Source organism: Salvelinus fontinalis, chromosome 12, assembly GCF_029448725.1.
Source record: "Salvelinus fontinalis isolate EN_2023a chromosome 12, ASM2944872v1, whole genome shotgun sequence".
NCBI classification, from domain to species: domain Eukaryota; kingdom Metazoa; phylum Chordata; class Actinopteri; order Salmoniformes; family Salmonidae; genus Salvelinus; species Salvelinus fontinalis.
The window spans coordinates 23,567,861-23,592,910 of NC_074676.1; the positions used below are offsets into that span (position 1 = coordinate 23,567,861).

The window sequence follows — 25,050 nt, forward strand, 5'->3', positions numbered from 1 at the left end:
TTTCAATAACCCTTTTTAGTTCCAGGTATAACCCCTTTGGGTCCAGGTAGAACCATTTTCTGTTCCATGTAAAACCCTTTCCACAGATGGCTCTACATGGAACCAAAAAGTGTTCTACCAAAAAGTGTTCTACCTAAAAGTGTTCTACCTAAAATAGGGACAACTGAAGAAATTTCTAAGTGTACCTTAACAGTGCAAGTCATCCAAGTTCATCCTATCCTCTGATAAAGCAGTTTACAGGATTGCACATCATCAGTCACATTCAACCTTTGCCCTGGACTACCAGTTTGTGTGATATGATAATAGCTGACTTATTTCCTACCTCTCTAAAGCTCATATTGTCTCTGAAATAATCATCTCAAAAATCCATTGCTTCTTGTACTCATTATACTATGACTTCCTTACCTGTGACCGTGCTTAAGAAATGATGTTCCCCGTAACTCTCCTGTATTTAAATGGAATCTTCACTTCATTTATTTTACTCTCACTTCAGTATCTTAGGTGTTTCCACCTCATTTTGTTTATCAGAGGAGGGTGGAGTCAGAAAGGTTGAAGTTGTACAGTCAGGACTTGACACATTTTCTCCACCAGATGGCATTGAATGCAGTGGCATGGTGTAGCATGCATAATTGTGTAATATTTGAGACTATACTAGCCATCTGTTTTTATTTGAAAAGTATCCAATTTATTGATTATGCTATATAAGCTAAGTTTCCATCCTATTGGAGATAGATTTTCATATGAATATCTGCATAAAGAAATTATGGCCATTTTCCCACCACTGGTGTTTCCACCAAACAGACTTGTTGTGGATAGTAATTGGTGTGTGATGACATACTGCATATTTTCTTTTTCGCTTAAGTTTTCATGTTCCGAAAAAAATCTGAAGTTCAATGTGTTTCCATCACATTTTCAACTCCACCGAAAGTTCTTTCACAAAAACTGTTGAGTTAAATAGCAAATGGGCCTACTCTGGTCTTGACAAGTACGATCTAGCCAACTTCTCACAGACAGATACAGTGCAGGTAAGCTAGTGTACATGATGAGATTATTAAGAGAGAGAGTTTTTTTATTTGTCAAATGGCAGTCAAGCATCGATCATCACGATCATCATGTCTCCAGAATAAGACCCTCAATATTTTCTGTAAAGCGGCATCAAGGTTGCCGTGCACTTTCACCACCCTATGCCTGTTCATCACAAGTTATTTAATGTGTAGCCTAATAAACTACATGGTTTCCTAAAATGTAATGGGAGGACCACACACCATATCAGCATGTGACTCCAAGTTTACTTCGATATGATGGTCATTATATCAATATTTGCGCTTCAAGGCGTTTCCACCGCCGTTTCTCGTTGTCATAGCTACAATTGTACCGAAACATACGCATGACTTTACTCTCATAAAAACTGTGGATGGAAACGTGGTTAATGAGATACAGATACATTTAAAAATATATAATGCCTTACAGTACAAGTACAGAGCAGACTAAAAGGATGGTTCACTGAAGTCTATGTCAATCTAGAACAGGATTATCCATTTTGAATGCAATTTGAATGGAGTTGATGCTTTACTATCGTTGTGAAAGTAGTAGGGTGTAGATTAATGAGGGAAAAAAACGATTTAATCAATTTTAGAGTAAGGCCATAACCTAACCTAAATTTGGAAGAAGTTAAGAGGTCTGAATACTTTCTGAAGGCACTGCATATATCACTCAGTCGTGTGTATTTTTGACTCCAATACCCAATAAAGACAAAGCCAAAACAGGCTTTAAAAATGTTTGCTGATTTACAAAAAATATGAAACAAAATGATTACATTTACTTAAGTATTCAGACCCTTTACTCAGTACTTTATTGAAGCACCATTGGCAGTGATTACAGCCTCAAGTCTTCTTGGGTACAAGCTTGCCACACCTGTATTTGTGGAGTTTCTCCCTTACTTATCTGCAGATCCTTTCGTGCTCTGTCAGGCTGGAAGGGGAGCGTTGCTGTATAGCTAATATCAGGTTTCTCCAGAGATGTTCGATCAGGTTCAATTCCGGGCTCTGGCTGGGCCACTCAAGGACATTCAGAGATTTGTCCTGAAGAAACTCCTGCATTGTCTTGGCTCTGTGCTTAGGATTGTTTTCCTGTTGGAAGGTGAACCTTAGCCCCAGTCTGAGGTCCTATGTGCTCAGGAGCATGTTTTCATCAAGGATCTCTCTGTACTTTGCTCCGTTCATCTTTCCCTCTATCCTGACTAGTATCCCATTCCCTGCCTCTGAAAAACATCGCCACAGCATGATGCTGCCACCACCATGCTTCACCATAGGGATGGGGCCAGGTTTCGTCCAGACGTGGTGCTTGGCATTCAGGCCAAAGAGTTCAACCTTGGTTTCATCAGACCAGAGAATCTTGTTTCTCATGTTCTGAGAGTCCATTAGGTGCCTTTTGGCAAACTCATAGTGAGCTGTCATGTGCGTTTTAATGAGGAGTGGCTTCCGTCTGGTGACTCAACCATAAAGGCCTTATTGATGGAGATGGTTGTCCTTCTGGAAGGTACTTACATCTCCACAGAGGAGCTCTATAACTCTGTCAGAGTGACCATTGGTTTCTTAGTCACCTCCCTGACCAAGGGCCTTCTCCCCGATTGCTCAGGTTGGTCGGGCGGCCAGCTCTAGGAGGAGTCTTGGTGGTTTCAAACTTATGCCATTTAATAATGATGGAGGCCACTGTGTTCTTGGGGACCTTCAATGCTGCAGAAATGTTTTGGTACCCTTTCCCAGATCTGTGCCTCGACACAATCCTGTATCGGAACTCTACGGACAATTCCTTTGACCTCATGGCTTAGTTTTAGCGCTGACATGCACTGTCAACTGTGTGACCTTATATATACAGGTGTGTGCCTTTCCAAATCGTGTCCAATCAATTGATTTTACCACAGGTGGACTCCAATCAAGTTGTGGACACATGTCAAAGACGATCAATGGAAACATGTTGCAGCAGAAATCAATTTCGAGTCTCATAGCAAAAGGTCTGAATACTTATGTAAAGAAGATATTTCTGGGTTTTGTTTTTCATAATCATACATTTTGCTAAACTATATTAACTAAGAGTATTTTAGTAAGATCATTTTTACTATATGTGCAAAAACAAATACATTTACGTCATTTAGCAGACGCTCTTATCCAGAGCGACTTACAAATTGGAAAGTTCATACATATTCATCCTGGTCCCCCCGTGGGAATTGAACCCTGGTCCCCCCGTGGGAATTGAACCCACAACCCTGGCGTTGCAAGCGCCATGCTCTACCAACTGAGCCACACGGGACCAAATAGGCACATGCAGGTTCGGGTGTTTTGTGAGAATTTGTTGGCGAGAGGGTAACCCACCTCAACCATCTGTCCTATTGGCTAACGTGCAATCATTGGAGAATAAAATGGACGAGCTTCAAGACTCTGCTACCAATGGGAAATAAAAAACTCTACTATCTTATGTTTCACCGAGTCGTGGCTGACTGGTTTTCTGTGCATCGGCAAGACAGAATGGCTGCCTCCGGTAAGACAAGGGGTGGTGGTCTGTTTCTATTTGTCAATAACAGCTGGTGTGCAAAATCAAATATTAAGGACGTCTCAAGGTTTTGCTTGCCTGAGGTAGAATACTATTTACCAAGAGAGTTTTCATCCATATTTTTCGGAGCTGTCTATACACCACCAAAAACTGATGCTGGCACTAAGCCGCACTTAAGCCATAAGCAAGCAGGAAAATGCTCATCCAGAAGCGACGCTCCTAGTGGCCGGTGACTTTAATGCAGAAAACTTAAATCCATTTTACCTCATTTATACTTGCATGTTACATGTGCAACAAGAGGAGAGAAAAAAACTCTAGACCACCTTTACTCCACATACAGAGACACTTTCAAAGCTCTCCCTTATCCTCCATTTGGCAAATCTGACCTTAACTCTATCCTCCCGATTCCTGCTTACAAACAAAAACTAAATCAGGAAGTACCAGTGACTCGGTCAATTCGGAAGTGGTCAAAGGACGGCGATGCTAAGCTGCAGAACAGTTTTGCAGGCACAGACTGGAATATGTTCCAGGATTTTTCCGATGGCATTGAGGAGTATACCACATCAGCCACCGGTTTCATCAATAAGTGCATTGATGACGTTGTCCCCACAGTACCCGTACGTACATACCCCAACCAGAAGCCATGGATTACAGGCAACATCTGCTAAAGGGTAGAGGAACGGGACTCCAACCTGGACGCTTATAAGAAATCCTGCTATGCCCTCAGACGAACTATCAAACAGGCAAAGCGTAAATACAGGACTAAGATTGAATCCTACTACACTAGCGCCAATGCTCGCGGCTGTACTACAAAGGGAAGCCCAGCTGTGAGCTGCCCAGTGAAGTCGGAAATTTACATACACTTCAGTCAAATACGTTTAAATCAGTTTTACCACAATTCCTGACATTTAATAATAGTAAAAATTCTCTGTCTTAGGTCAGTTAGGATCACCACTTTATTTTAAGAATGTGAAATGTCAGAATAATTGTAGAGAGAATTATTTATTTCAGCTTTTATTTCTTTCATCACATTCCCAGCGGGTCAGAAGTTTACATACACTCAATTAGTATTTGGTTGCATTGCATTTAAATTGTTTAACTTGGGTCAAACATTTCAGGTAACCTTCCACAAGCTTCCCACAATAAGTTGGGTGAATTTTGGCCCATTCCTCCTGACAGAGCTGGTGTAACTGAGTCAGGTTTGTCGGCCTCCTTGCTCGCACACGCCTTTTCAGTTCTGCCCACAAATTTTCTATAGGATTGAGGTCAGGGCTTTGTGATGGCCACTCCAATACCTTGACGTTGTTGTCCTTAAGCCATTTTGTCACAATTTGGAGGTATGCTTGGGGTCATTGTCCATTTGGAAACCCATTTGCGACCAAGCTTTAACTTCCTGACTGATGTCTTGAGATGTTGCTTCGATATATCCACATCATTTTCCTACCGCATGATGCCATCTATTTTGTGAAGTGCACCAGTCCCTCCTGGAGCAAAGGACCCCCACAACATGATGCTGTCACCCCCTTTGCTTCATGGATGGTGTTCTTGGTTTGCATCCCCCTTTTTCCTCCAAACATAACGATGGTCATTATGGCCAAACAGTTCTATTTTTGTTTCATCAGACCAGAGGACATTTCTCCAAAAAAGTATGATCTTTGAACCCATGTGCAGTTGCAAACCATGGTCTGGCTTTTTTATGGTGGTTTTGCAGCAGTGGCTTCTTCCTTTCTGAGCGGCTTATCAGGTTATGTCGATATAGGACTCGTTTTACTGTGGATATAGATACTTTTGTACCTGTTTACTCCCGCATCTTCACAAGGTCCTTTGGTGTTGTTCTGGGATTGATTTGCACTTTTCGCACCAAAGTACGTTCATCTCTAGGAGACAGAACGCATCTCCTTCCTGAGTGGTATGGCGGCTGCGTGGTCCCATGGTGTTTATACTTGCGTACTATTGTTTGTACAGATGAACGTGGTACCTTCAGGCGTTTGGAAATTGCTCCCAAGGATGAACCAGACTTGTGGAGGTCTGCAATGTTGTTTTTGAGGTCTTGGCTGATTTTTTGGGGATTTTCCCATGATATCTAGCAAAGAGGCACTGAGTTTGAAGGTAGGCCTTGAAATAAATCGACAGGTACACCTCCAATTGACTCCAATTATGTCAATTAGCCTATCGGAAGCTTCTAAAGCCTTGACATAATTTTCTTACATTTTCCAAGCTGTTTAAAGGTATGGTCAACTTAGTGTATGTAAACTTTTGACCCACTGGAATTGTGATTAAGTGAAATAATCTGTCTGTAATCAAATGTTGGAAAAATGACTTGTGTCGTGCACAACGTAGATGTCCTAACCGACTTGCCAAAACTATAGTTTGTTCACAAGAAATATGTGGAGTGGTTGAAAAACGAGTTTTAATGACTCCAACCTAAGTGTATGTAAACATCCGACTTCAACTGTATAGTTTTATCACCTATTTTGCAGACTGTCAGAAACGTTTCGTCAGGATAGCCAGTGACATCTTCATAGCCCCTCCTGGGGTGTATCTTTCCTCCATCTCATCCACTGTCCCCTGCCTAGTAGCATCAGCAACCTCCAGACTAGTAAGGTTTTTAATGTTGTTTATAATAAGGGTTACATGGAGAAAAACAGACCTCTTTAAAATTAAAATGGATGGCCCTCACATTAGCAAAATATTTTCTAACTAGAGGTACCCTGAACACTTCAAAACAATCAAGTGGCCCTCCCCTATACCCCCAAAAATAATGAATACAAAGTGGACAGCAGAGAACATGTCTACCATTTACCCTCAATTATTGGACAGATCAGAGCCTTAGACATGAAGCTTTATAAAATGTTCTTCGTCCTGTAAGGGTTAAATGTCGACGCTGGAATATTGATAGCTCACATGGCTGCCGTCCAGAAGGTTGTGGTTTTGCAGACCACCGTGGACAAGTAGGGGTGGAAAGATCTCCTTTATAGTAAAATCATTGCATTAAACTATCAACATATTTGCAGGTCAGAGAAAAAATTGTCTTTTACAAAAATGTCATGCAATTCGGCATTTTACGTGACATCATAATCTTTATTTTATACCACACAAATTACTGAAAATACAGGCAAGAAATGGACAGAGAGATAGGCATATGTGTTAATCTCATCATGTTTCTCCAATGCCAAATCTTTCCACCCCAGACAGAGTAGGCCTACCTTTCCACCCCAGACAGAGTAAGCCTACCTTTCCACCCCAGACAGAGTAAGCCTACCTTTCCACCCCAGACAGAGTAAGCCTACCTTTCCACCCCAGACAGAGTAAGCCTACCTTTCCACCCCAGACAGAGTAAGCCTACTTTTCCACCCCAGACAGAATAGGCCTACCTTTCCACCCCAGACAGAATAGGCCTACCTTTCCACCCCAGACAGAATAGGCCTACCTTTCCACCTCAGACAGAATAGGCCTACATTTCCACCCCAGACAGAATAGGCCTACCTTTCCACCCCAGACAGAATAGGCCTACATTTCCACCCCAGACAGAGTAGACCTACCTTTCCACCCCAGACAGAGTAGGACTACCTTTCCACCCCAGACAGAGTAGGACTACCTTTCCACCCCAGACAGAGTAGGACTACCTTTCCACCCCAGACAGAGTAGGACTACCTTTCCACCCCAGACAGAGTAAGCCTACCTTTCCACCCCAGACAGAGTAAGCCTGCCATTCCACCCCAGACAGAATAGGCCTACCATTCCACCCCAGACAGAGTAAGCCTACCTTTCCACCCCAGACAGAGTAAGCCTACCTTTCCACCCCAGACAGAGTAGGCCTACCTTTCCACCCCAGACAGAGTAAGCCTACCTTTCCACCCCAGACAGAGTAGGCCTACCTTTCCACCCCAGACAGAATAGGCCTACCTTTCCACACCAGACAGAATAGGCCTACCTTTCCACACCAGACAGAATAGGCCTACCTTTCCAAACCAGACAGAATAGGCCTACCTTTCCAAACCAGACAGAATAGGCCTACCTTTCCAACCCAGACAGAATAGGCCTACCTTTCCACCCCAGACAGAATAGGCCTACATTTCCACCCCAGACAGAGTAGGACTACCTTTCCACCCCAGACAGAGTAGGACTACCTTTCCACCCCAGACAGAGTAGACCTACCAACACAGAAAAATGTAAGCTTTAACTGCTGGCTACTCTTCTTCTGTGGATTAACCCAACAAGAGAACGTCAGAAGTATTTCCCTAAAAGCTGTCAGGATTTAAACATATTTTATTACAGAAAGTGAAAAGCTTAATCAATTGATAGTGACAGAATTAGATTCGTTCCCAAGCAAAGTCTATGTTTTGTGTCCTTGGCTATAGAAGGTTGTAGCTCAGCCTCTGAATGTCATAGAACAATGATATCCCCATATGCATCAGAGTCTTTCCAGGGTATTTTAAAGGTGGTTTCTAGCATAACACATCGTGGAACAAAGCGCCGTTACAGATGACTTTATACACTGAAACAATATATAACCCAACATGTAACAATTTATACGATTTGACTGAGTGACAGTTCATAAGAAATCCGTATTCATAGTTCAGTTCATCATACTTTGCTTTCACTAACAGTTTAACAGTTTCTCTATTTCCATTCCTCTTTTATTAAAAAAAGTATGCTCATTAAAATTATAAACATATGAACCAAAGAGAAAACTAAAGGGGCACAGCAAGCCAGGTGTCCATTTTCCTTAGGTATTTATATTAGCACAGACTCATTCGCCATGTGCTCTCACCAGACATAGTTAGCTCTGCACTAAGGATCAACCATGCCTCTAGGCACAGGGTGGGATCTGATTTCCTGTGGTTCTAAAACTTTTGTTTTAACTGGACCAGAATGAATACTCAGATATCAGCAAACACAAATCAGACTGATTAAAGCATTCCTTGACACTTTTTGATTTAGTTTACCCTGGGAAAGTGTATTTTACTGAGCAGAAACTCACCTCTTGATAATGACTAACATTCTTAACACTAACATTAATGACTAACATGACTAACATTCTTAACACTCTTATTCGTTAAATTAAGTAGCAGCTGAAATCTTTAACTAAAGATCTCATAACTCCAAATATAATTTATTTTAATCATAACACTTGTAGTTTCTTACCCTGTATTCTTGTGTTAGACAGATTATATGCCCAATCCCCGTTGCTCTTAAATGTATTGTTCACTTGAAGAATTTTACTTTCATTTTCATTGCATTGTAGTCTCCACCCCTGTATCTGGATCTGAGGGGTGGAGTAAACGTTTCAGTACTTGACAGCATTGAGTGTAGTTAGCATGTGGAATGTACATTGCCTACATGTTTTTGTAATATTTGAGATCATCACTACATTGTACAGTGCCTTCGGAAAGTATTCAGACCCCTTGACTTTTCCACATTTTGTTACGTTACAGCCTTGTTCTTACACTCAACCCACTGCTGGTGTGTGTAGTTAAAGACCTTTACTTTTGTATCATATATTGATAGCACCTGGTTCCAATTCAAGGCATTTAGATTATTGTATGATCTAAATGAAGGCTTTTTTTCTGGTAACCCTTCCAAAGAGCACTATTGGCATGGAGGTGGCCTCTATTTGTAGATTAAGAGACTTGGTGACCACAAGATGTGACCAAGTTCTGGGATACTCCAACTGTGGCCCTTGGATATTTCTTTGCCTCCAGAACCTCTACTAAACTAACATAAGATGGTCATACCAATGATCATTTAACTATTTGATTTAGAATTTTAGGACCCATTTGGGTAGTGGCAGGTATTCATGGATACCAAGAGAAGCCAGGCTTCCCAAAAATTTGACCAATAAAAAAATACAAATTGTCAAAATGTTTTATCCCGTCTTTCTGTATTGATAATTTTCCGTCAATTCGCAAGTGGGTGAATCTCTTCTGAGAACATCTGAGCGAGGAAAACTCTGTCTCAGTAAGTGAAGCCCATGTATCTGATGCTGTCTGAAACAACAGAGTATGACATGCTGGTGCCATAGCATTTGATTGATTGATGCCATTAAGCATTTGGCCTCCCTTGATTAAAAATAAAATAAAATAATTTTCCAATTAGCGTTGCGCTGAGCCTAACTGTGGGTTGTCCTTTCGCAACAAAACTCCCCCAAAGGGAGGGTAGTTTGGATTTGGCTTCACACCAATAAAATCTCATCCTAAACAAAATGTCATGGTTGTCAGAGAAACATGTCCGTTTCTGATCTGCTTGTGTTGATGTCCTGCAGTAGCCAGCTTGCTAAATTGGCCCTTTCATAACCCATGGAGGGAGATGTGGATTTGGACTTGTGGTTTTTACTTAATTATCTGTACAGGCCAATGATTATGATGGCAATTCTGATTCAACCATAAATTAATGTGTTGTGCCACTAGCCTGAGACTATTGAAGATCAATATGTAGCCTAGATGTAGCCTAGTACTCTCACGTTACCAAGCTAGTTAACTTAGCTGGTACATTTTTGCAAATGCAAGGAAGTTAGGCTAGCAAGCATTTTAGCTAGGTAGCCTATGAAAACAAAAACTAAAAGCGTACTGTATGACAGAGATATATACCATTTTGCTAACATGAAGGAGAGGAGGATGGTATTGGTGTTCAACTACTCTACAAGTAGGATGAGTCAAGTTTTATGGTGAGCCAGCATGCACACGCACACACACAAACACACAGAAATCAGTACCATGGACAGACATATGATACTGTATTTAGAAACATTGATTGGACTTTTTTTTGGTATCTTCAAGTTTGTTTTCAGTGTATTAAACTAAGCATAATGTCTTGTTGATTTGATTATGTTTAAAAGTTTAACTTCTTTGGGCTGCAAGCCCGAAGCCGGGCACAACATGACAACAGCCACTTCAAGTGCAGGGCGCGAAATTCAAAAAATATTTTTTTGAAATATTTAACTTTCACACATTAACAAGTCCAATACAGCATATGAAAGATAAACATCTTGTGAATCCAGCCAACATGTCCGATTTTTAAAATGTTTTACAGCGAAAACACCACATATATTTATGTTAGCTCACCACCAAATACAAAAAAGGACAGACATTTTTCACAGCACATGTAGCATGCACAAAGCCAACCTAACTAACCAAGAACCAATCAAACTAACCAAGAAACAACTTAATCAGATGACAGTCTTATAACATGTTATACAATAAATCTATGTTTTGTTCGAAAAATATGCATATTTGAGGTATAAATCAGCTTTACATTGCAGCTACCATCACAGCTACCGTCACAAATAGGACCGAAGCAGCCAGAGTAATTACAGACACCAACGTCAAATACCTAAATACTCATCATAAAACATTTCTGAAAAATCGGTGGTGTATAGCAAATTAAAGACAAACATCTTGTGAATCCAGCCAATATTTCCGATTTTTTAAAGTGTTTTACAGCGAAAACACAATATAGCATTATATTAGCTTACTACAATAGGCTACCACACTACCGCATTCATTCATCAAGGCACGTTAGCGATAGCAATAGGCACGTTAGCGATAGCAAATAAACCAGCAAAAGATATATAATTTTTGACTAACCTTGATAACCTCTAACGCCTCACAAACCCGGATCCGGGAGCACCCCCATCAAAAAAGCTGACTAGCATAGCCTAGCCTAAAGCCACAGGGATATCATATAATAAAATGTTCATTGAAATCACAAGTCCAAGACACCAAATGATAGATACACATCTTGTGAATCAAGCCATCATTTCTGATTTTTAAAATGTTTTACAGGGAAGACACAATATGTAAATCTATTAGCTAACCACGTTAGCAAAAGACACCACTTCTTTACTCCACCATTTTTTACTCCATCAGTAGCTATCACAAATTCGACCAAATAAAGATATAAATAGCCACTAACCAAGAAACAACTTCATCAGATGACAGTCTGATAACATATTTATTGTATAGCATATGTTTTGTTAGACAAATGTGCATATTTCAGGTATAAATCAGAGTTTACCATTGCAGCCACCATCACAACTCTCACCAAAGCGACTAGAATAACTACAGAGACCATCGTGTATTAGCTAATTACTCATCATAAAACATTTCTTAAAAATACGCAGCGTACAGCAGATGAAAGACACAGATCTTGTGAATCTAGCCAATATTTCAGATTTTCTAAGTGTTTTACAGCGAAAACACAGTATAGCGTTATATTAGCTTACCACAATAGCAAACATCACAACAGCATTGATTCAAGGCAAAAATAGCGATAACGTATAAACCACCAAAATATATTAATTTTTTCACTAACCTTCTCAGAATTCTTCAGATGACAGTCCTATAACATCATATTACACAATGCATATAGAGTTTGTTCGAAAATGTGCATATTTAGCGGCACAAATCGTGCTTATACAATGTGATTAGTGTCCAAAACCTCAAGCAATCTGTCCGCCGCCATCTTGGAGAGGCACCTATTCTAATCGAAAACTATTCATAAACTTGACAAAAAAATTACAGGTTGGACAGCAATTGAAAGACAAATTAGTTCTTAATGCAATCGCTGGGTTACATTTTTAAAATTAACGTTACTTCAAAATACAGCGTGCGATAAAGCAAGGCTGCACTGCAAGTAATGGCGGCTCATGCATTTGACTTTTTTCAACAGAACAACGAATTATCAGCATAAATAGTTCTTACTTTTTGATGAACACTCATCAGAATCTTGGGAAAGGTGTCCTTTGTCCAAAATAATCGTTGCTAGGTTGGAGAACGTCCTCTTCAACGTTGCAATTAGCAGTAAACATTAGCCATGTGGGCCAGAGATACCCAACTTCCTACAACGCCACGAAAATAAATACCCGAAAATCGCAATATACTGACATAAACTGATATAATTCGGTTCAAAATAACAAGATTATGATGTCTTTAAAGCCTATATCGAATAAAAACACAGCCGGAAATGTCTAAGATCTATAACCAATGCTTCTAGTACAATGTGCCAAGGTCCTCAGTGCGTCAGAACGAAGGGGAAAAGAACGATACACGCCTTTGCCAAGTCATTTATAACCTTTGGGATCTACGTAGAGACTCCATGTCAAGTCTCCCTATTCGCTAACAACCAGGGGAAGGCGTATGCAGTGCATCTCAACCAATAGAAGACAGGCAGAGTTATACACAGGTCTCAGAGCAGGTTGGAAAATTTGGCATTCTCACATCCACATAGGAAAATTGCTCTAAGTCCAGTTCTGTTTCACTCACAGATATAATTCAAACGGTTTTAGAAACTAGAGAGTGTTTTCTATCCAAAAGTAATAATAATATGCATATTGTACGAGTAAGAATTGAGTACGAGGCAGTTTAATTTGGGAACGTCATAATTACAAAGTGCTAACAGCTCCCCCTATTGACAAGAAGTTGATAAGCTTCATCAGATGACAGTCCTATAACATCAGGTTATACATACACTTATGTTTTGTTCGAAAATGTGCATATTTAGAGCTGAAATCAGTGGTTATACATTGTGCTAACGTAGCATCTTATTCCCAGAATGTGCGGATATTTTTATGGCACTCAACTATTCTGACCAAATAACTATACATAAACGTTACTAAAAAATATATGTTGTATAGGAAATGATAGATACACTAGTTCTTAATGCAATCGGTGTGTTAGAATTCTAAAAATAACTTCATTACGACATCCAGCTTAGGTATAGCGAGAGAGTACCCAAAATCTGGGCGCAAACGACTATTTCACATGTTCGACAGATATATGAAATAGCATCATAAAATGGGTCCTACTTTTGACGATCTTTCATCAGAATGTTGTACAAGGGGTCCTTTGTCGGGAACAATCGTTGTTTGGATTTAGAATGTCCTCTTCTCCAGTCAATTAGCACGGAAAGCTAGCAAAGTGGCGCGAAGCTCTCCTTCCTGAACAGAGGCACACAACGCAACACGCCTAACGTCCCGAAAAAATTTCAATATTCTAATAAAACTATATTGAGAACATACTTTACGATGATATTGTCACATGTATCAAATAAAATCAAAGCCGGAGATATTAGTCGTCTATAACGACAGCTGTACAGAAGGCAAAACCAGGTCCCTTCACACGCTCTCCAGAAAACAGGAAACTGGTGACACGTCATACCAAGAGCTTTTGTTCGACCCCAGATCAAGTTATTCACTCCATTTCTTCTCTCACTGCCTGTCGACATCTAGTGGAAGGCGTATGAAGTGCATGTATACTAATAAATATCAAGCACATTTATAGGCAGACCCTAGAACAAAGCATCGATTTCAGATTTTCCACTTCCTGTCAGGAAATTTGCTGCAAAATTAGTTCTGTTTTACTCACAGATATAATTTTAAAACGGTTTTAGAAACTAGAGAGTGTTTTCTATCCAATAGTAATAATAATATGCATATTGTACGAGCAAGAATTGAGTACGAGGCCGTTTTAAATGGGCACCTTTTATCCGGCTACTCAATACTGCCCCTGCAGCCCAAACAGGTTAAATGGTGCTGGAATAGCGGAGGCCGTGCTAATGTTGTCTTTGTTCTGACTTGCGGTAACTCTGTGGTTCTAAATCAGTAGTTTTCTAGTAAACTGTCAAAACTTTAACTTGCTTGACCATGCTACAGGTCATATCACTTTCTTACCTGCAAAATTTGCTCTCCAGTTTTTGATGTAACAAATGTGTGATGCCCTGGCCATAGAGAGGCTTTAATTATCTATTTTGGATAGGCCAGGGTGTGACTAGGGTGGGCATTCTAGTTTCTTGATTTCTACGTTTTCTGTTTCTATGTTTTGGCCGGGTATGGTTCTCAATCAGGGACAGCTGTCTATTATTGTCTCTGATTGGGAATCATACTTAGGCAGCCTATTTTTCCACCTTAGTTGTGGGTAGTTGACTTTGTTAGTGGCCTGTATAGCCCTAGTCAGCTTCACATTCGTTTTTGTTGTTTCTTGTTTTTGTTGGCGACATTTAAAATAAAGTGAAATGCACGCTGACCACACTGCACCTTGGTCCGGTCATTTCCCTGACGACGTTCGTGACAGAACTACCCACCACAAACGGATCAAGCAGCGTGGTAAGGAGGACTGGACATGGGAGGACATCCTGAATGGGAAAGGATCCTGGACGTGGGAGGAGATCCTGGAGGGAAAGGATCGCCTGCCGTGGGAGCAGGTGGAAGCAGCGAGGAAGACGGAGGCAGCGAGTAAAAGGGCCTAGGATTACACAGGGTCACAGCTGGCACGAAAGACCGGGAGGCCATGGATCATCGCTGGAGGCTTCGTGCCATGGATCATCAATGGAGGCTTCGTGCCGTGGATCATCACTGGAGTGGATAGACACACAGGAGGCCTGGCTCTGGGAGAAGGCACAGGACTCATCAGGCTGGGGAGACATGCAGAAGGGTTAGGGCTTAGCACAGGCACAGGACTCACCAGGCTGGGGAGACATGCAGGAGTCCTTGGCCGAGGCACCGGATGCACTGGGCCGTGGGGGCGCACTGGAGGTCTCGAGCAAAGCGCCTGCACAACCCGTCCTGGCAGGATGGTGACTTTGGCCCTGCACGTGCGGGGCGCAGGCACAGGACGCACCGGGCTGTGCAGACGCACTGGAGACACAGTGTGCAGAGCCAGCGCAGGATATCCTGGACCGTAGAGATGTACTGGAGGTCTGGATAGCAGGGCTGGCACAATCTCTCCTGGTTCGATGCCCACTCTAGCCCGGCCGATGCGAGGAGCTGCGATGTAGCGCACTGGCTTATGAACATGTACTGGAGACACCGTATAACACAGCTCCACCGCATAGCACAGTGCCTGACCAGTACGACGCTCCACCCGGTAAGCACGGGGAGTTGGCTCAGGTCTCCTACCTGACTCCGCCAATCTCCCCGTCTGCCTCTCTGGCTTCCTTGCAAGCCGTGTTCCCTCGTACCGCTGGTTCCCTTCTCCTGGCTGCCTCCACCTGTTCCCATGGGAGGCGATCCCTTCCAGCTAGGATCTCCTCCCATGTGTAGGATCCCTTCCCATCCAGAATGTCCTCCCATGTCCATTCCTCCTTTTTTCCATGCTGCTTGGTCCGTTGGTGGTGGGTAGTTCTGTATCGGCTGTTGTCGGGAGAAGGAGAAGACCAAGGTGCAGCGTGGTAAGTATTCATAATACTTTTAATAAATATGAATACTTGAACAAAAAAACAACAAAACGACAAACGAACAGTTCTATATGGTGCAATACACAAAACAGAAAACAACTACCCACAAACACAGGTGGGAAAAGGCTACCTAAGTATGGTTCTCAATCAGAGACAACGATAGACAGCTGCCTCTGATTGAGAACCACACACGGCCAAACATAAAGAAATAGACAACATAGAACACCAGAAAGAATGCCCACCCCAACTCACGCCCTGATCAAACCAAAATAGAGGCATAAAAAAGGAACTAAGGTCAGGGCGTGAAAGATCTTGTTTTGTTAGATTTTATTTGTAAGAATCTTTAGGGGTGCCAATAACTTGTACACCTATCTAAAGTACTACTTGTAAAAGATATGTATTTTTCTCTGAGCAATTGTATTAGTTTAAAAATAATCTAACTTCCCCATGTTTTGGAGCATATAGTATGGGGGGCTTCAGCACCCCCTGAAACTATGGAGAAAAAAAATATGAATAAGGGAAAGGGAAAAGATTATACCTAGTCAGTTGTACAACTGAATGCATTCAACTGAAATGTGTCTTCCACATACAGACAAAAGTAGTGCACTGGGCCTTTAGTAGTCCTGTGTTAGCAGACCGACATAGCTGTCTGTAGTAGAGGCAACAACACAAAATCAGTTGTGACAACTAATCACAACCAAACAACTAGTAGGTCTAGCTAACGTCAGCAAAATTGAATGAAATAAATATAAATTTACACTTTACACACTTACACTTGTTTACTGCATTACGGAAGTAAAGCAGAAGTGGAACCCATCACTTCCATTGTTTGGCTCTTCCTATAGCAACATTAAAAAATGAGGTGGAAACATAATACTTTTTGTCCTCTGGTTCATTCAATGGTTGTGTCATGTGTGGTTACTGTTGTGATCCATCAGTAGCAGTGATGTCATCAGGATTTGTCTCTCAAAAGCCCTCTAGAGGTCCAATTAGTTGAGAGAGAGAGAGAGAGAGAGAGAGAGAGAGAGAGAGAGAGAGAGAGAGAGAGAGAGAGAGAGAGAGAGAGAGAGAGAGAGAGAGAGAGAGAGAGAGAGAGAGAGAGAGAGAGAGAGAGAGAGAGAGAGAGAGAGAGAGAGAGAGAGAACATGTTTGGATATATTTATCTCTACTCTCACCCCCTCCACAAACACACACATACAGAGAACAAAAGCCATGCTTAGACAGTGATTTTATCTGAATTATTTATTTGCCATGCTGCTGTCAGTCATCTCTAAAAAGCTGTCTGGAAGACAGTTGCTTGTTGATACTCTGTGGCTAGAGTGGGGGTTACACAAACACTCGCACCCATGTACTAATACAACCATGAACACACCCCATTCATTAAGCAAGCTGAGGTGTGTTTGCCCAACTCCCATGCTCCTTTGCACCGTCTGATCTACTCTCTGCCATTGTTGATAGGCGATGTCTGTTTTCTCGCTCTCTCTTTCTCTCCCACCCTTTCTGCTCAGCAAGGAAATCTCTAACCGGTGACTCGCTGCTTCCCTATTCATCTCCCTCTATATGTATCTCTATCTCTCTCCCTCGCATTCCCTCAGTCTTTTTCTGCTCGTGTCATGCTTTGTGATATGAGGCAGGGATCATTGAGTGTGTGTGAGCTCCGTCTCTGCTGCAGTATCCTGGGTCTCTGTTTGACAGAGAGACTGTGAGCTCCTGCTACTACCCCTGCAAGGAGCACTTTAGGTGGGGGAATATCACATCCAGAGAGGGGGTCCTCTGGAGCAGAGACAGCAGTCCCAGGACAGAACAGACAGACAGAGACAACTGTGGACTGAAGAGGAACAAAAGAAGAGATCAAGAAGAGAGCATATTTCTGCCTTTCATGTTTTGTGTTGTGAGAAACGAAGGGAGATAAGAGGGGAGGAAAGGAGGGAAGAGGGCGTACTCCTGAGGTACAAGGATCCCAGGAGGTTTTGGCAAGGGGGCGAGGGGTCTACAGGAAGAGGGTCAAGACTGAAAAGGACACAGGGTTTTAACTGAGATCAAAGACAAGCAGGACAAAAAGAGAGTTATAAAACGAGTGAAGTGTGAAGGAGAGGTAGCGGTGTTCGCTCAGTCTGACGAGTTGGAGATGGTCTCGAGGGGGTCGTGGTGAGAATGGGGGGGGTGTGCTAACCAGGTGAAGACTGGTCTGTGAGGAAGAAGAAGAGGACAGGAGGTCTCTAGTTGAGGCAGTTTGGTCATTTTACCTGGTTTACTTCAGTCAGTCTACAGGACCCCATCATGGCAGTCCAACTCATGCCCGAATCAGCCGTCTGTCTGCTTATGGTGAGTGGGATAGGTCCTGGTTCTTCATATATACACACACATGCACACACACACACACACTCACACACATACACAGACACAACCACACATTTACACACACAGCGACTGAAGCATGTGATAAGCTGTCACCCCATGAGGGGTGGTGTTGCATGAGATACTACACACTACTATACACCCTTCCACAAATCTTCCATCTCTATCATATAGAAATCAGTAGTTATGTAATACAATATTATTATCAAACAATGCTTCATTTCATGAAAAATGTCCGTGCTTCAGCCTGTGATGTGTACTACAGTATGGTCCCTTGCTTTGTCTAAATGTTCCACGTGCTCACAGGGATCTCTCTGCAGTGGGCTGGTTATGAGACATAGTAGACTAGAAACCACTGTTACCAGAGGGGAGATGTGTGTGTGTGTGTGTGTGTGTGTGTGTGTGTGTGTGTGTGTGTGTGTGTGTGTGTGTGTGTGTGTGTGTGTGTGTGTGTGTGTGTGTGTGTGTGTGTGTGTGTGTGTGTGTGTGTGTGTGTGTGTGTGTGTGTGTGTGTGTGTGTGTGTGTGTGTGTGTGTTTACATCCGTGCGTGTGTGCATGTATCTTTATGATGAGAAGTACAGAAAAGAGGCATAGTTAGGAAGGGAGAGGAAAGGAAAGAAGAGAATAGCCAGGAGAGGACACATTTTGAAGTGTCCTTTTTCTCATTCATTAATGGCTAGAGCTTGATTTTGACAATTCTATTCTCTTCTCTAGATTCAGATGAAATACACATTTTCTAGTGAGAGAGGAAACTGTAAGGGATGTCTGCCCTAAATTCATACAAGAGACCACAGGAAACTTCTTTGATCAGAGGTTAGTTTGTTTAATAAGGATTGCAAGCCAGAGTATACACTTACAGTCATTTGAAAGTAACACACTCAGTTGAAAAGATGGTGTTTTCCCTTGTTATCCCCTACTGAGGTTCACCCCGCCCAGGGTGATGTCCCTTAACTTTAATACCATATAAGTTTCCCAATCCTTCTTCCTCCTTTTGCTATCATATGCTAGCAGAAGATAGACTGGAAATAGCATCAACAGGAACTGAAGGTATAGTTTCAACACACAGACATCTGAATTTTGTACAGTTGACCTCTTCATGCACTTACAAAGTGTCTACCACTAATTCTTAATCTCAAGCTAAAGCAAAACATTAATCATTGTACTTTTGTAATTGCAGTTCCTATAATGTACAGATATTATAAAATTCATTTCAAAACATACACACACACACCCACATCTTTGTCCAATAGCTGCTGGATATCCAGAGAAACTGACAGCACTATGAAATTAGCTGGTTTAGCCTTTTCAATAAGGCCATTTTTAACACTTTAGAATACAGTGACATCTCAAAGTGCCTTCCAGGCAAGCAATATAAGTAACTTCAATAGAGCCAAAGCACAATATTCTGTTCTAGTCTTTGTAATTCTATGTGTTTCCTCCATCCCAGAGGGGTATCACGCATCACTGAACTACCTGTTATCTCGTCCTGTCATGGCTGGCTGTAGTCATGGCAATAGGTCATGTTACACACCCAGGGATTGGACAGGAGGGCGGAGGCAGGAGGATGAGGAGAGAGGGAGGGGGGATGGGGGAGAGGGAGGAGATGAAAAAGGGTGGAAAGTTGGAGCATAAGTCAAAATATAGCAGCATTGCTATCTGATAACTGATCAAACTCAGTCATACGTGTTCATTAAATCCAACCATGCATTTGTATTCACGCTGTCATGTTCAGTGCTCAATCACATCTGAAATATTCATGTAGATTTATGCAGTTTAGATGTTTGTGTGTGTGTATGCTTGAGTGTGGCTGTGTGTGTCTGTAGAAATATTAATAAAGTTTCCGCTGTACGTATTAATATTTCAGGTGAAGCAGTGATAATCTCCTGTAATTACAGGAAGTGATTTTAATATGTGTGTGTGTGTGTGCAACCTGCAGAAAGATCTCTATCTCCATCACTCTACCCCTCTACATTACTCTACCCCTCTCCATCACTCTAACCCTCTACATCACTCTACCCCTCTCCATCACTCTACCCCTCTCCATCACTCTACCCCTCTCCATCACTCTACCCCTCTACATCTCTCTACCCTCTCCATCACTCTACCCCTCTACATCACTCTACCCCTCTCCATCACTCTACCCCTCTACATTACTCTACCCCTCTACATCACTCTACCCCTCTACATCACTCTACCCCTCTCCATCACTCTACCCCTCTACATCACTCTACCCCTCTACATCACTCTACCCCTCTCCATCACTCTACCCCTCAACATCACTCTACCCCTCTACATCACTCTACCCCTCTACATCACTCTACCCCTCTACATCACTCTACCCCTCTATATCTCTCTACCCCTCTCCATCACTCTAACCCTCTACATCACTCTACCCCTCTCCATCACTCTACCCCTCTCCATCACTCTACCCCTCTCCATCACTCTACCCCTCTACATCACTCTACCCCTCTCCATCACTCTACCCCTCAACATCACTCTACCCCTCTACATCTCTCTACCCCTCTACATCTCTCTACCCCTCAACATCACTCTACCCCTCTACATCACTCTACCCCTCTACATTACTCTACCCCTCTACATCACTCTACCCCTCTACATCTCTCTACCCCTCTCCATCACTCTACCCCTCTACATCACTCTACCCCTCTCCATCACTCTACCCCTCTACATCACTCTACCCCTCTACATCACTCTACCCCTCTACATCACGATCCATTTCTCTCTCCCTGTATCTTTCCCTCTCCTTCTTTCTTTTCCTCTCCCTCTCCCCCTGTGTGTTAAGAAGGGCATCTGCTGTTATGTTTGTGCCAAGTTCACTGAGGGAACCTTCTCATTAGTGGGTACAGAGGCTGCTTACACAACGAGCAATAGAAGGCTCTCTCTTTCTCCCTCTCTTCCTCTCTCTCTCTCGTTCTCTCTCTCGTTCTCGTTCATACTCTGTCTCCTTTCTGGGGTGTCTCCTCTTGGAAAGGTTTAATGATGTTCCAAATGTAATCATTATTTTATTTAGCATGTTAACATGATTATAAATGTAAATGATGGATGGGGCTCGGGACGAAGCTTGTGAGAACATGGAACTATTATCAACCTTCAGCTGAGATGAACACATCTATCGCTTTAGACAGGTTCTTAGCCACAGTATAACCCTCTACCCCATGCACAGACCCCAAACCCATTCCACAACCACTAACTAAGGACCAAACAGCCTCATTCCATTAGCGGACAGGAAGTGACCTCATTCAATTAGAAGCAGCAGGAAATGGCTGTGCAGTTGTGCTGAGGAGTCTTGTTGTGGCTGATAGAAATAAAGACATGCAGTAAATTGTGTTTTAGTTATCCTCTGGGCTTCATCTGTCTAGAGCTAATGTGATTGGAGCTGAGTTACAGTACAGTAGTTATAACTCTGAGTGGTCTCAGGCGAGTCATAGAGAGCAGGCCTAGGGGACGGCAAATATGATTGAAACCCAGAACAAATATGTTGTTATTTAAATTACGTTTAGCTTATAAAGGCTCCAAAAAGTCTTCATAAGCACTACATAAATGTGATACAAAGCATCTATAACGGTATGTCATGCTTTATAAAGGGTTCATAAATGTGGCATAACTGTGTGACATAATCACCAATGTCAAATATGACATAACCCACTATGCAGAATATGATATAAACATGTGCTTTAAAAAGGGTGACATGTTGTGCTGAAGGATGACATTTTGTGCGCCGCTCTATGGGACTCGCCATCATGGCCGGTTGTGATACAGCCAGGGATTGAAACAGGGTCTGTAGTGATGCCTCTAGCACTGAAATGCAGTGCCTTAGACTGCTGCACCACTCGGGAGCATACACTCTGAAGTGAAGTCATGTTAGTCACATTACACCTAATCTCATTCCCAGACACTTACTCCCAAATGGTCTGGTGGACCAATGCATCAAACCTGGCCTTCATTAGTTAGGTTTAGGTTTAAAATCACATTTTAACAAGATCAATTGTGGAAATGGGCAGGGTTTAGATATAATTTTGACTTTTTTAACTAGGAACGATGACAAATACTTTACATAGGTCACTCCTTTAGAATTATATGGTCACTCCCACTAAGGCCAACTTTGAATGGTTGATATCCCACCAAAAAACAGTGACGTTGATGAAAGCCCCTAACCTAAAGAAATTGAAAGTGGCTTCCTTCTGGAACCAAGTGACATGTTCCTCAGTACACAACCTCGAACAAAACAAAACCAGCCATACCGTGCGGTGCTGGGCCCAGTCAGGTCTTTGACACATTCACCCACCCCCCCCACTGATAGATCTGCCACAATGTTGGCACCATTGTTAACAGGCTCTGAGCTGTGGTCAGTCATCTTCTAGCTATGCCGGGTGGAGATTATAAGAGTACATGGCCATTAAGGCCAGATTGTTCCTCAAGATGTTCAAACGTTCATAGATGACCAGTAGGGTTGTAGAGGGTGCAACAGGTCAATACCTCAGGAATAAATGTCAGTTGGCTTTTCATAGCCAAGCATTCAGAGGTCGAGACAGCAGGTGCGGTAGACAGGGAGAGATAGAGTCGAATATAGCAGGTCCGGGACAAGGTAGCACGTCTGGTGAACAGGTCAAGGTTCTATAGCCGCAGGAAGAACAGTTGAAACTGGAGCAGCAGTAAGACCAGTTGGACTGTGGACAGCCAGGAGTCATCAGGCCAGGTAGTCCTGTGGCATGGTCCTAGGGCTCAGGTCCTCCAGGAGGGGAAGGAGAGATGGAGAGAGAGACACTTAGAGGGAGCATACTTAAATTCACACAGGACACCAGATAAGACAGGAGAATTTCACCAGATATAACAGACTGACCCTGGCCTCCAGGGACACAAGCAACAGCATCAGCATCAGGTAACATAAGGACAGACAACAAATAATGCAGCATCAGGGTACAGAGCTGGGGAACTGACAAGTATAGGAGGGATAATGGCAGAAGTGATTGAGTCCAGGTGAGTCCAATAATTGCTGAATCGTGTGACGGGAGAAGGCAGGTGTGCATAATGATGGTCGCAGGAGTGCGTAATGCTGGGGAGCCTGGTGCCTTTGAGCTCCAGGGAGGGAGAGTGGGAGCAGACGTGACAGGATGAGCTTTTCTGCATAATTTTGGATCAAAATGTTTCAGATTTTTGCAATGTTACAAAAATATAAAAAAGCTTTCCTTTAAATATTTTTGATATGTTCGTCAAAAGCGAGATCAGGGTCCAGAGTAACACCAAGGTCTTTCACAGTTTTATTTGAGACGACTATACAACCATCAAGATTCATTGTCAGATCCAACAGCAAATCTCTTTGTTTCTTGGGACCTAGAACTAGCGTCTATGTTTTGTCCGAATTTAAAAGGAAAAAAATTGCCGCATCCACTTCCTAATGTGTGAAACACAGGCTTCCAGGGTAGGAAGTCATCAAAATGTACATTTGTGTGTCGTCCGTATAGCAGTGAAAGTTGACATTGTGTTTCCGAATGACATCACCAGGAGGTAGAATATATATTGAAAACAATAGTGGTCTTTAAACAGAACCTTGAGGAACGCAGAAACTTACTTTTGATTTGTGGATGGACAAACCATCCACAGAGACGAACTGATATCTTTCTGACAGATAAGATCTAAACCAGGCAAGAACTTGTCCATGTAGACAAATTAGGGTTTATAATCTTTCCAAAAGAATGCCATGATCGATGGTGTCAAAAGTTGCACTAAGGTATAGGAGCACGAGCATGCAGAGACTTTGTCTAATGCCTTTAAAAGGTAATTTACCACCTTCTTGAGTGCAGTCTCAGTGATATGATGGGGACTAAAACCAGACTGAAGCGTTTCGTATACATTAGTTGTCTTCAGAAAGGCAGTGAGTTGCTTCGCAACAGCTTTTTCTAAAATGTTTGAGAGGAATGGGAGATTTGATATAGGCCTGAATGTTTTTACATTTACTGGGTCAATGTTTGGCTTTTTCAAGTGGGGCTTTTTTATTGCCACTTTTAGTGAGTTTGGTACACATCTGGTGGATAGGGAGACGTTTTTTTTATGTTCAACATAGGAGGGCCAAACACAGGAAGTAGCTCTTTCAGTAGTTTCCATTTATCCTAGGTCCTGGCAGTTCTGTGCACTCAGGACAACTGAGCTTTGGAGAAATACTCTGATTCAAAGAGGAGTCCATCATTTTCTTTCTAATGATCATGATATTTTAATCACTGCTGAAGTAAAAGCCATCCTCTCTTGGGGAATGCTGCTTTTTATTTAGCTTTGCGACGGTATCAAAAAATACATTTTTGATTGTTCTTATTCTCCTCAATTAAGTTGAAAAAAGTAAGATGATCGAGCAGGAATGAGGGCCCTTCGATATTGCACAGTACTGTCTTTCCAAGCTAGTCGTAAGACTTCCAGTTTGGTGGAGCCCCATTTCCGTTCCAATTTTCTGGAAGGTTGCTCAGGTATTTGCTGTTTACCAGGGAGCAAATTTCTTGTGACAAATGTTTTTTGTTTTTAGGGGTGCGACTGCACCCCTTAGATCCTCAGTTATGTGGTTAACACATTTTTGTACTCTGACCTTAGGTAGGTGGGGGGAGTCTGAAAGGGCATCTAGGAATCTTTGGGTTGTCTGAGAATTTATTGCACGACTTTTCATGATTCTTGGTTGGGGTCTCGAGTAGATTAATTGTTGCGATTGCAAATGTAATAAAATGGTGGTCAAACAGTCCAGGATTATGAAGAAAAACATTTAGATCCCCAATTTTTATTCCACGTGACGAAACTAGATCCAGGGTACAACTGTGGAAATGAGTAGGTCAGGAGACATGTTGGACAAAACCCACTGAGTCGATGATGGCTCCGAAAGCCTTTTGGAGTGGTTCTGTAGACTTTTCCATGTGAATATCAAAGTCACCAAAAATGTGAATATTATCTGCCATGACTACAAGGTCCGATAA

General features: G+C 42.2%; 2 protein-coding genes across 2 annotated transcripts in view; one reads left to right on the forward strand and one right to left on the reverse strand.

Annotated features, from left to right (window-relative positions):
- The window catches only part of LOC129867012 (receptor-interacting serine/threonine-protein kinase 3-like), a 35,037-nt gene extending 26,262 nt beyond the window's left edge, over positions 1 to 8,775 (reverse strand). Inside the window, exon 1 of the mRNA XM_055940100.1 lies at positions 8,698 to 8,775. The gene's annotated coding sequence lies outside the window, so the exon portion shown is untranslated. The remainder of the gene's footprint in view (positions 1 to 8,697) is intronic.
- An 8,382-nt stretch (positions 8,776 to 17,157) lies between these two features.
- The window catches only part of LOC129867013 (FERM domain-containing protein 4A-like), a 228,374-nt gene continuing 220,481 nt past the window's right edge, over positions 17,158 to 25,050 (forward strand). The window contains exon 1 of the mRNA XM_055940110.1: positions 17,158 to 18,045. Coding sequence (XP_055796085.1) covers positions 18,001 to 18,045 — 45 coding nt within the window. The 5' untranslated portion in view covers positions 17,158 to 18,000. The remainder of the gene's footprint in view (positions 18,046 to 25,050) is intronic.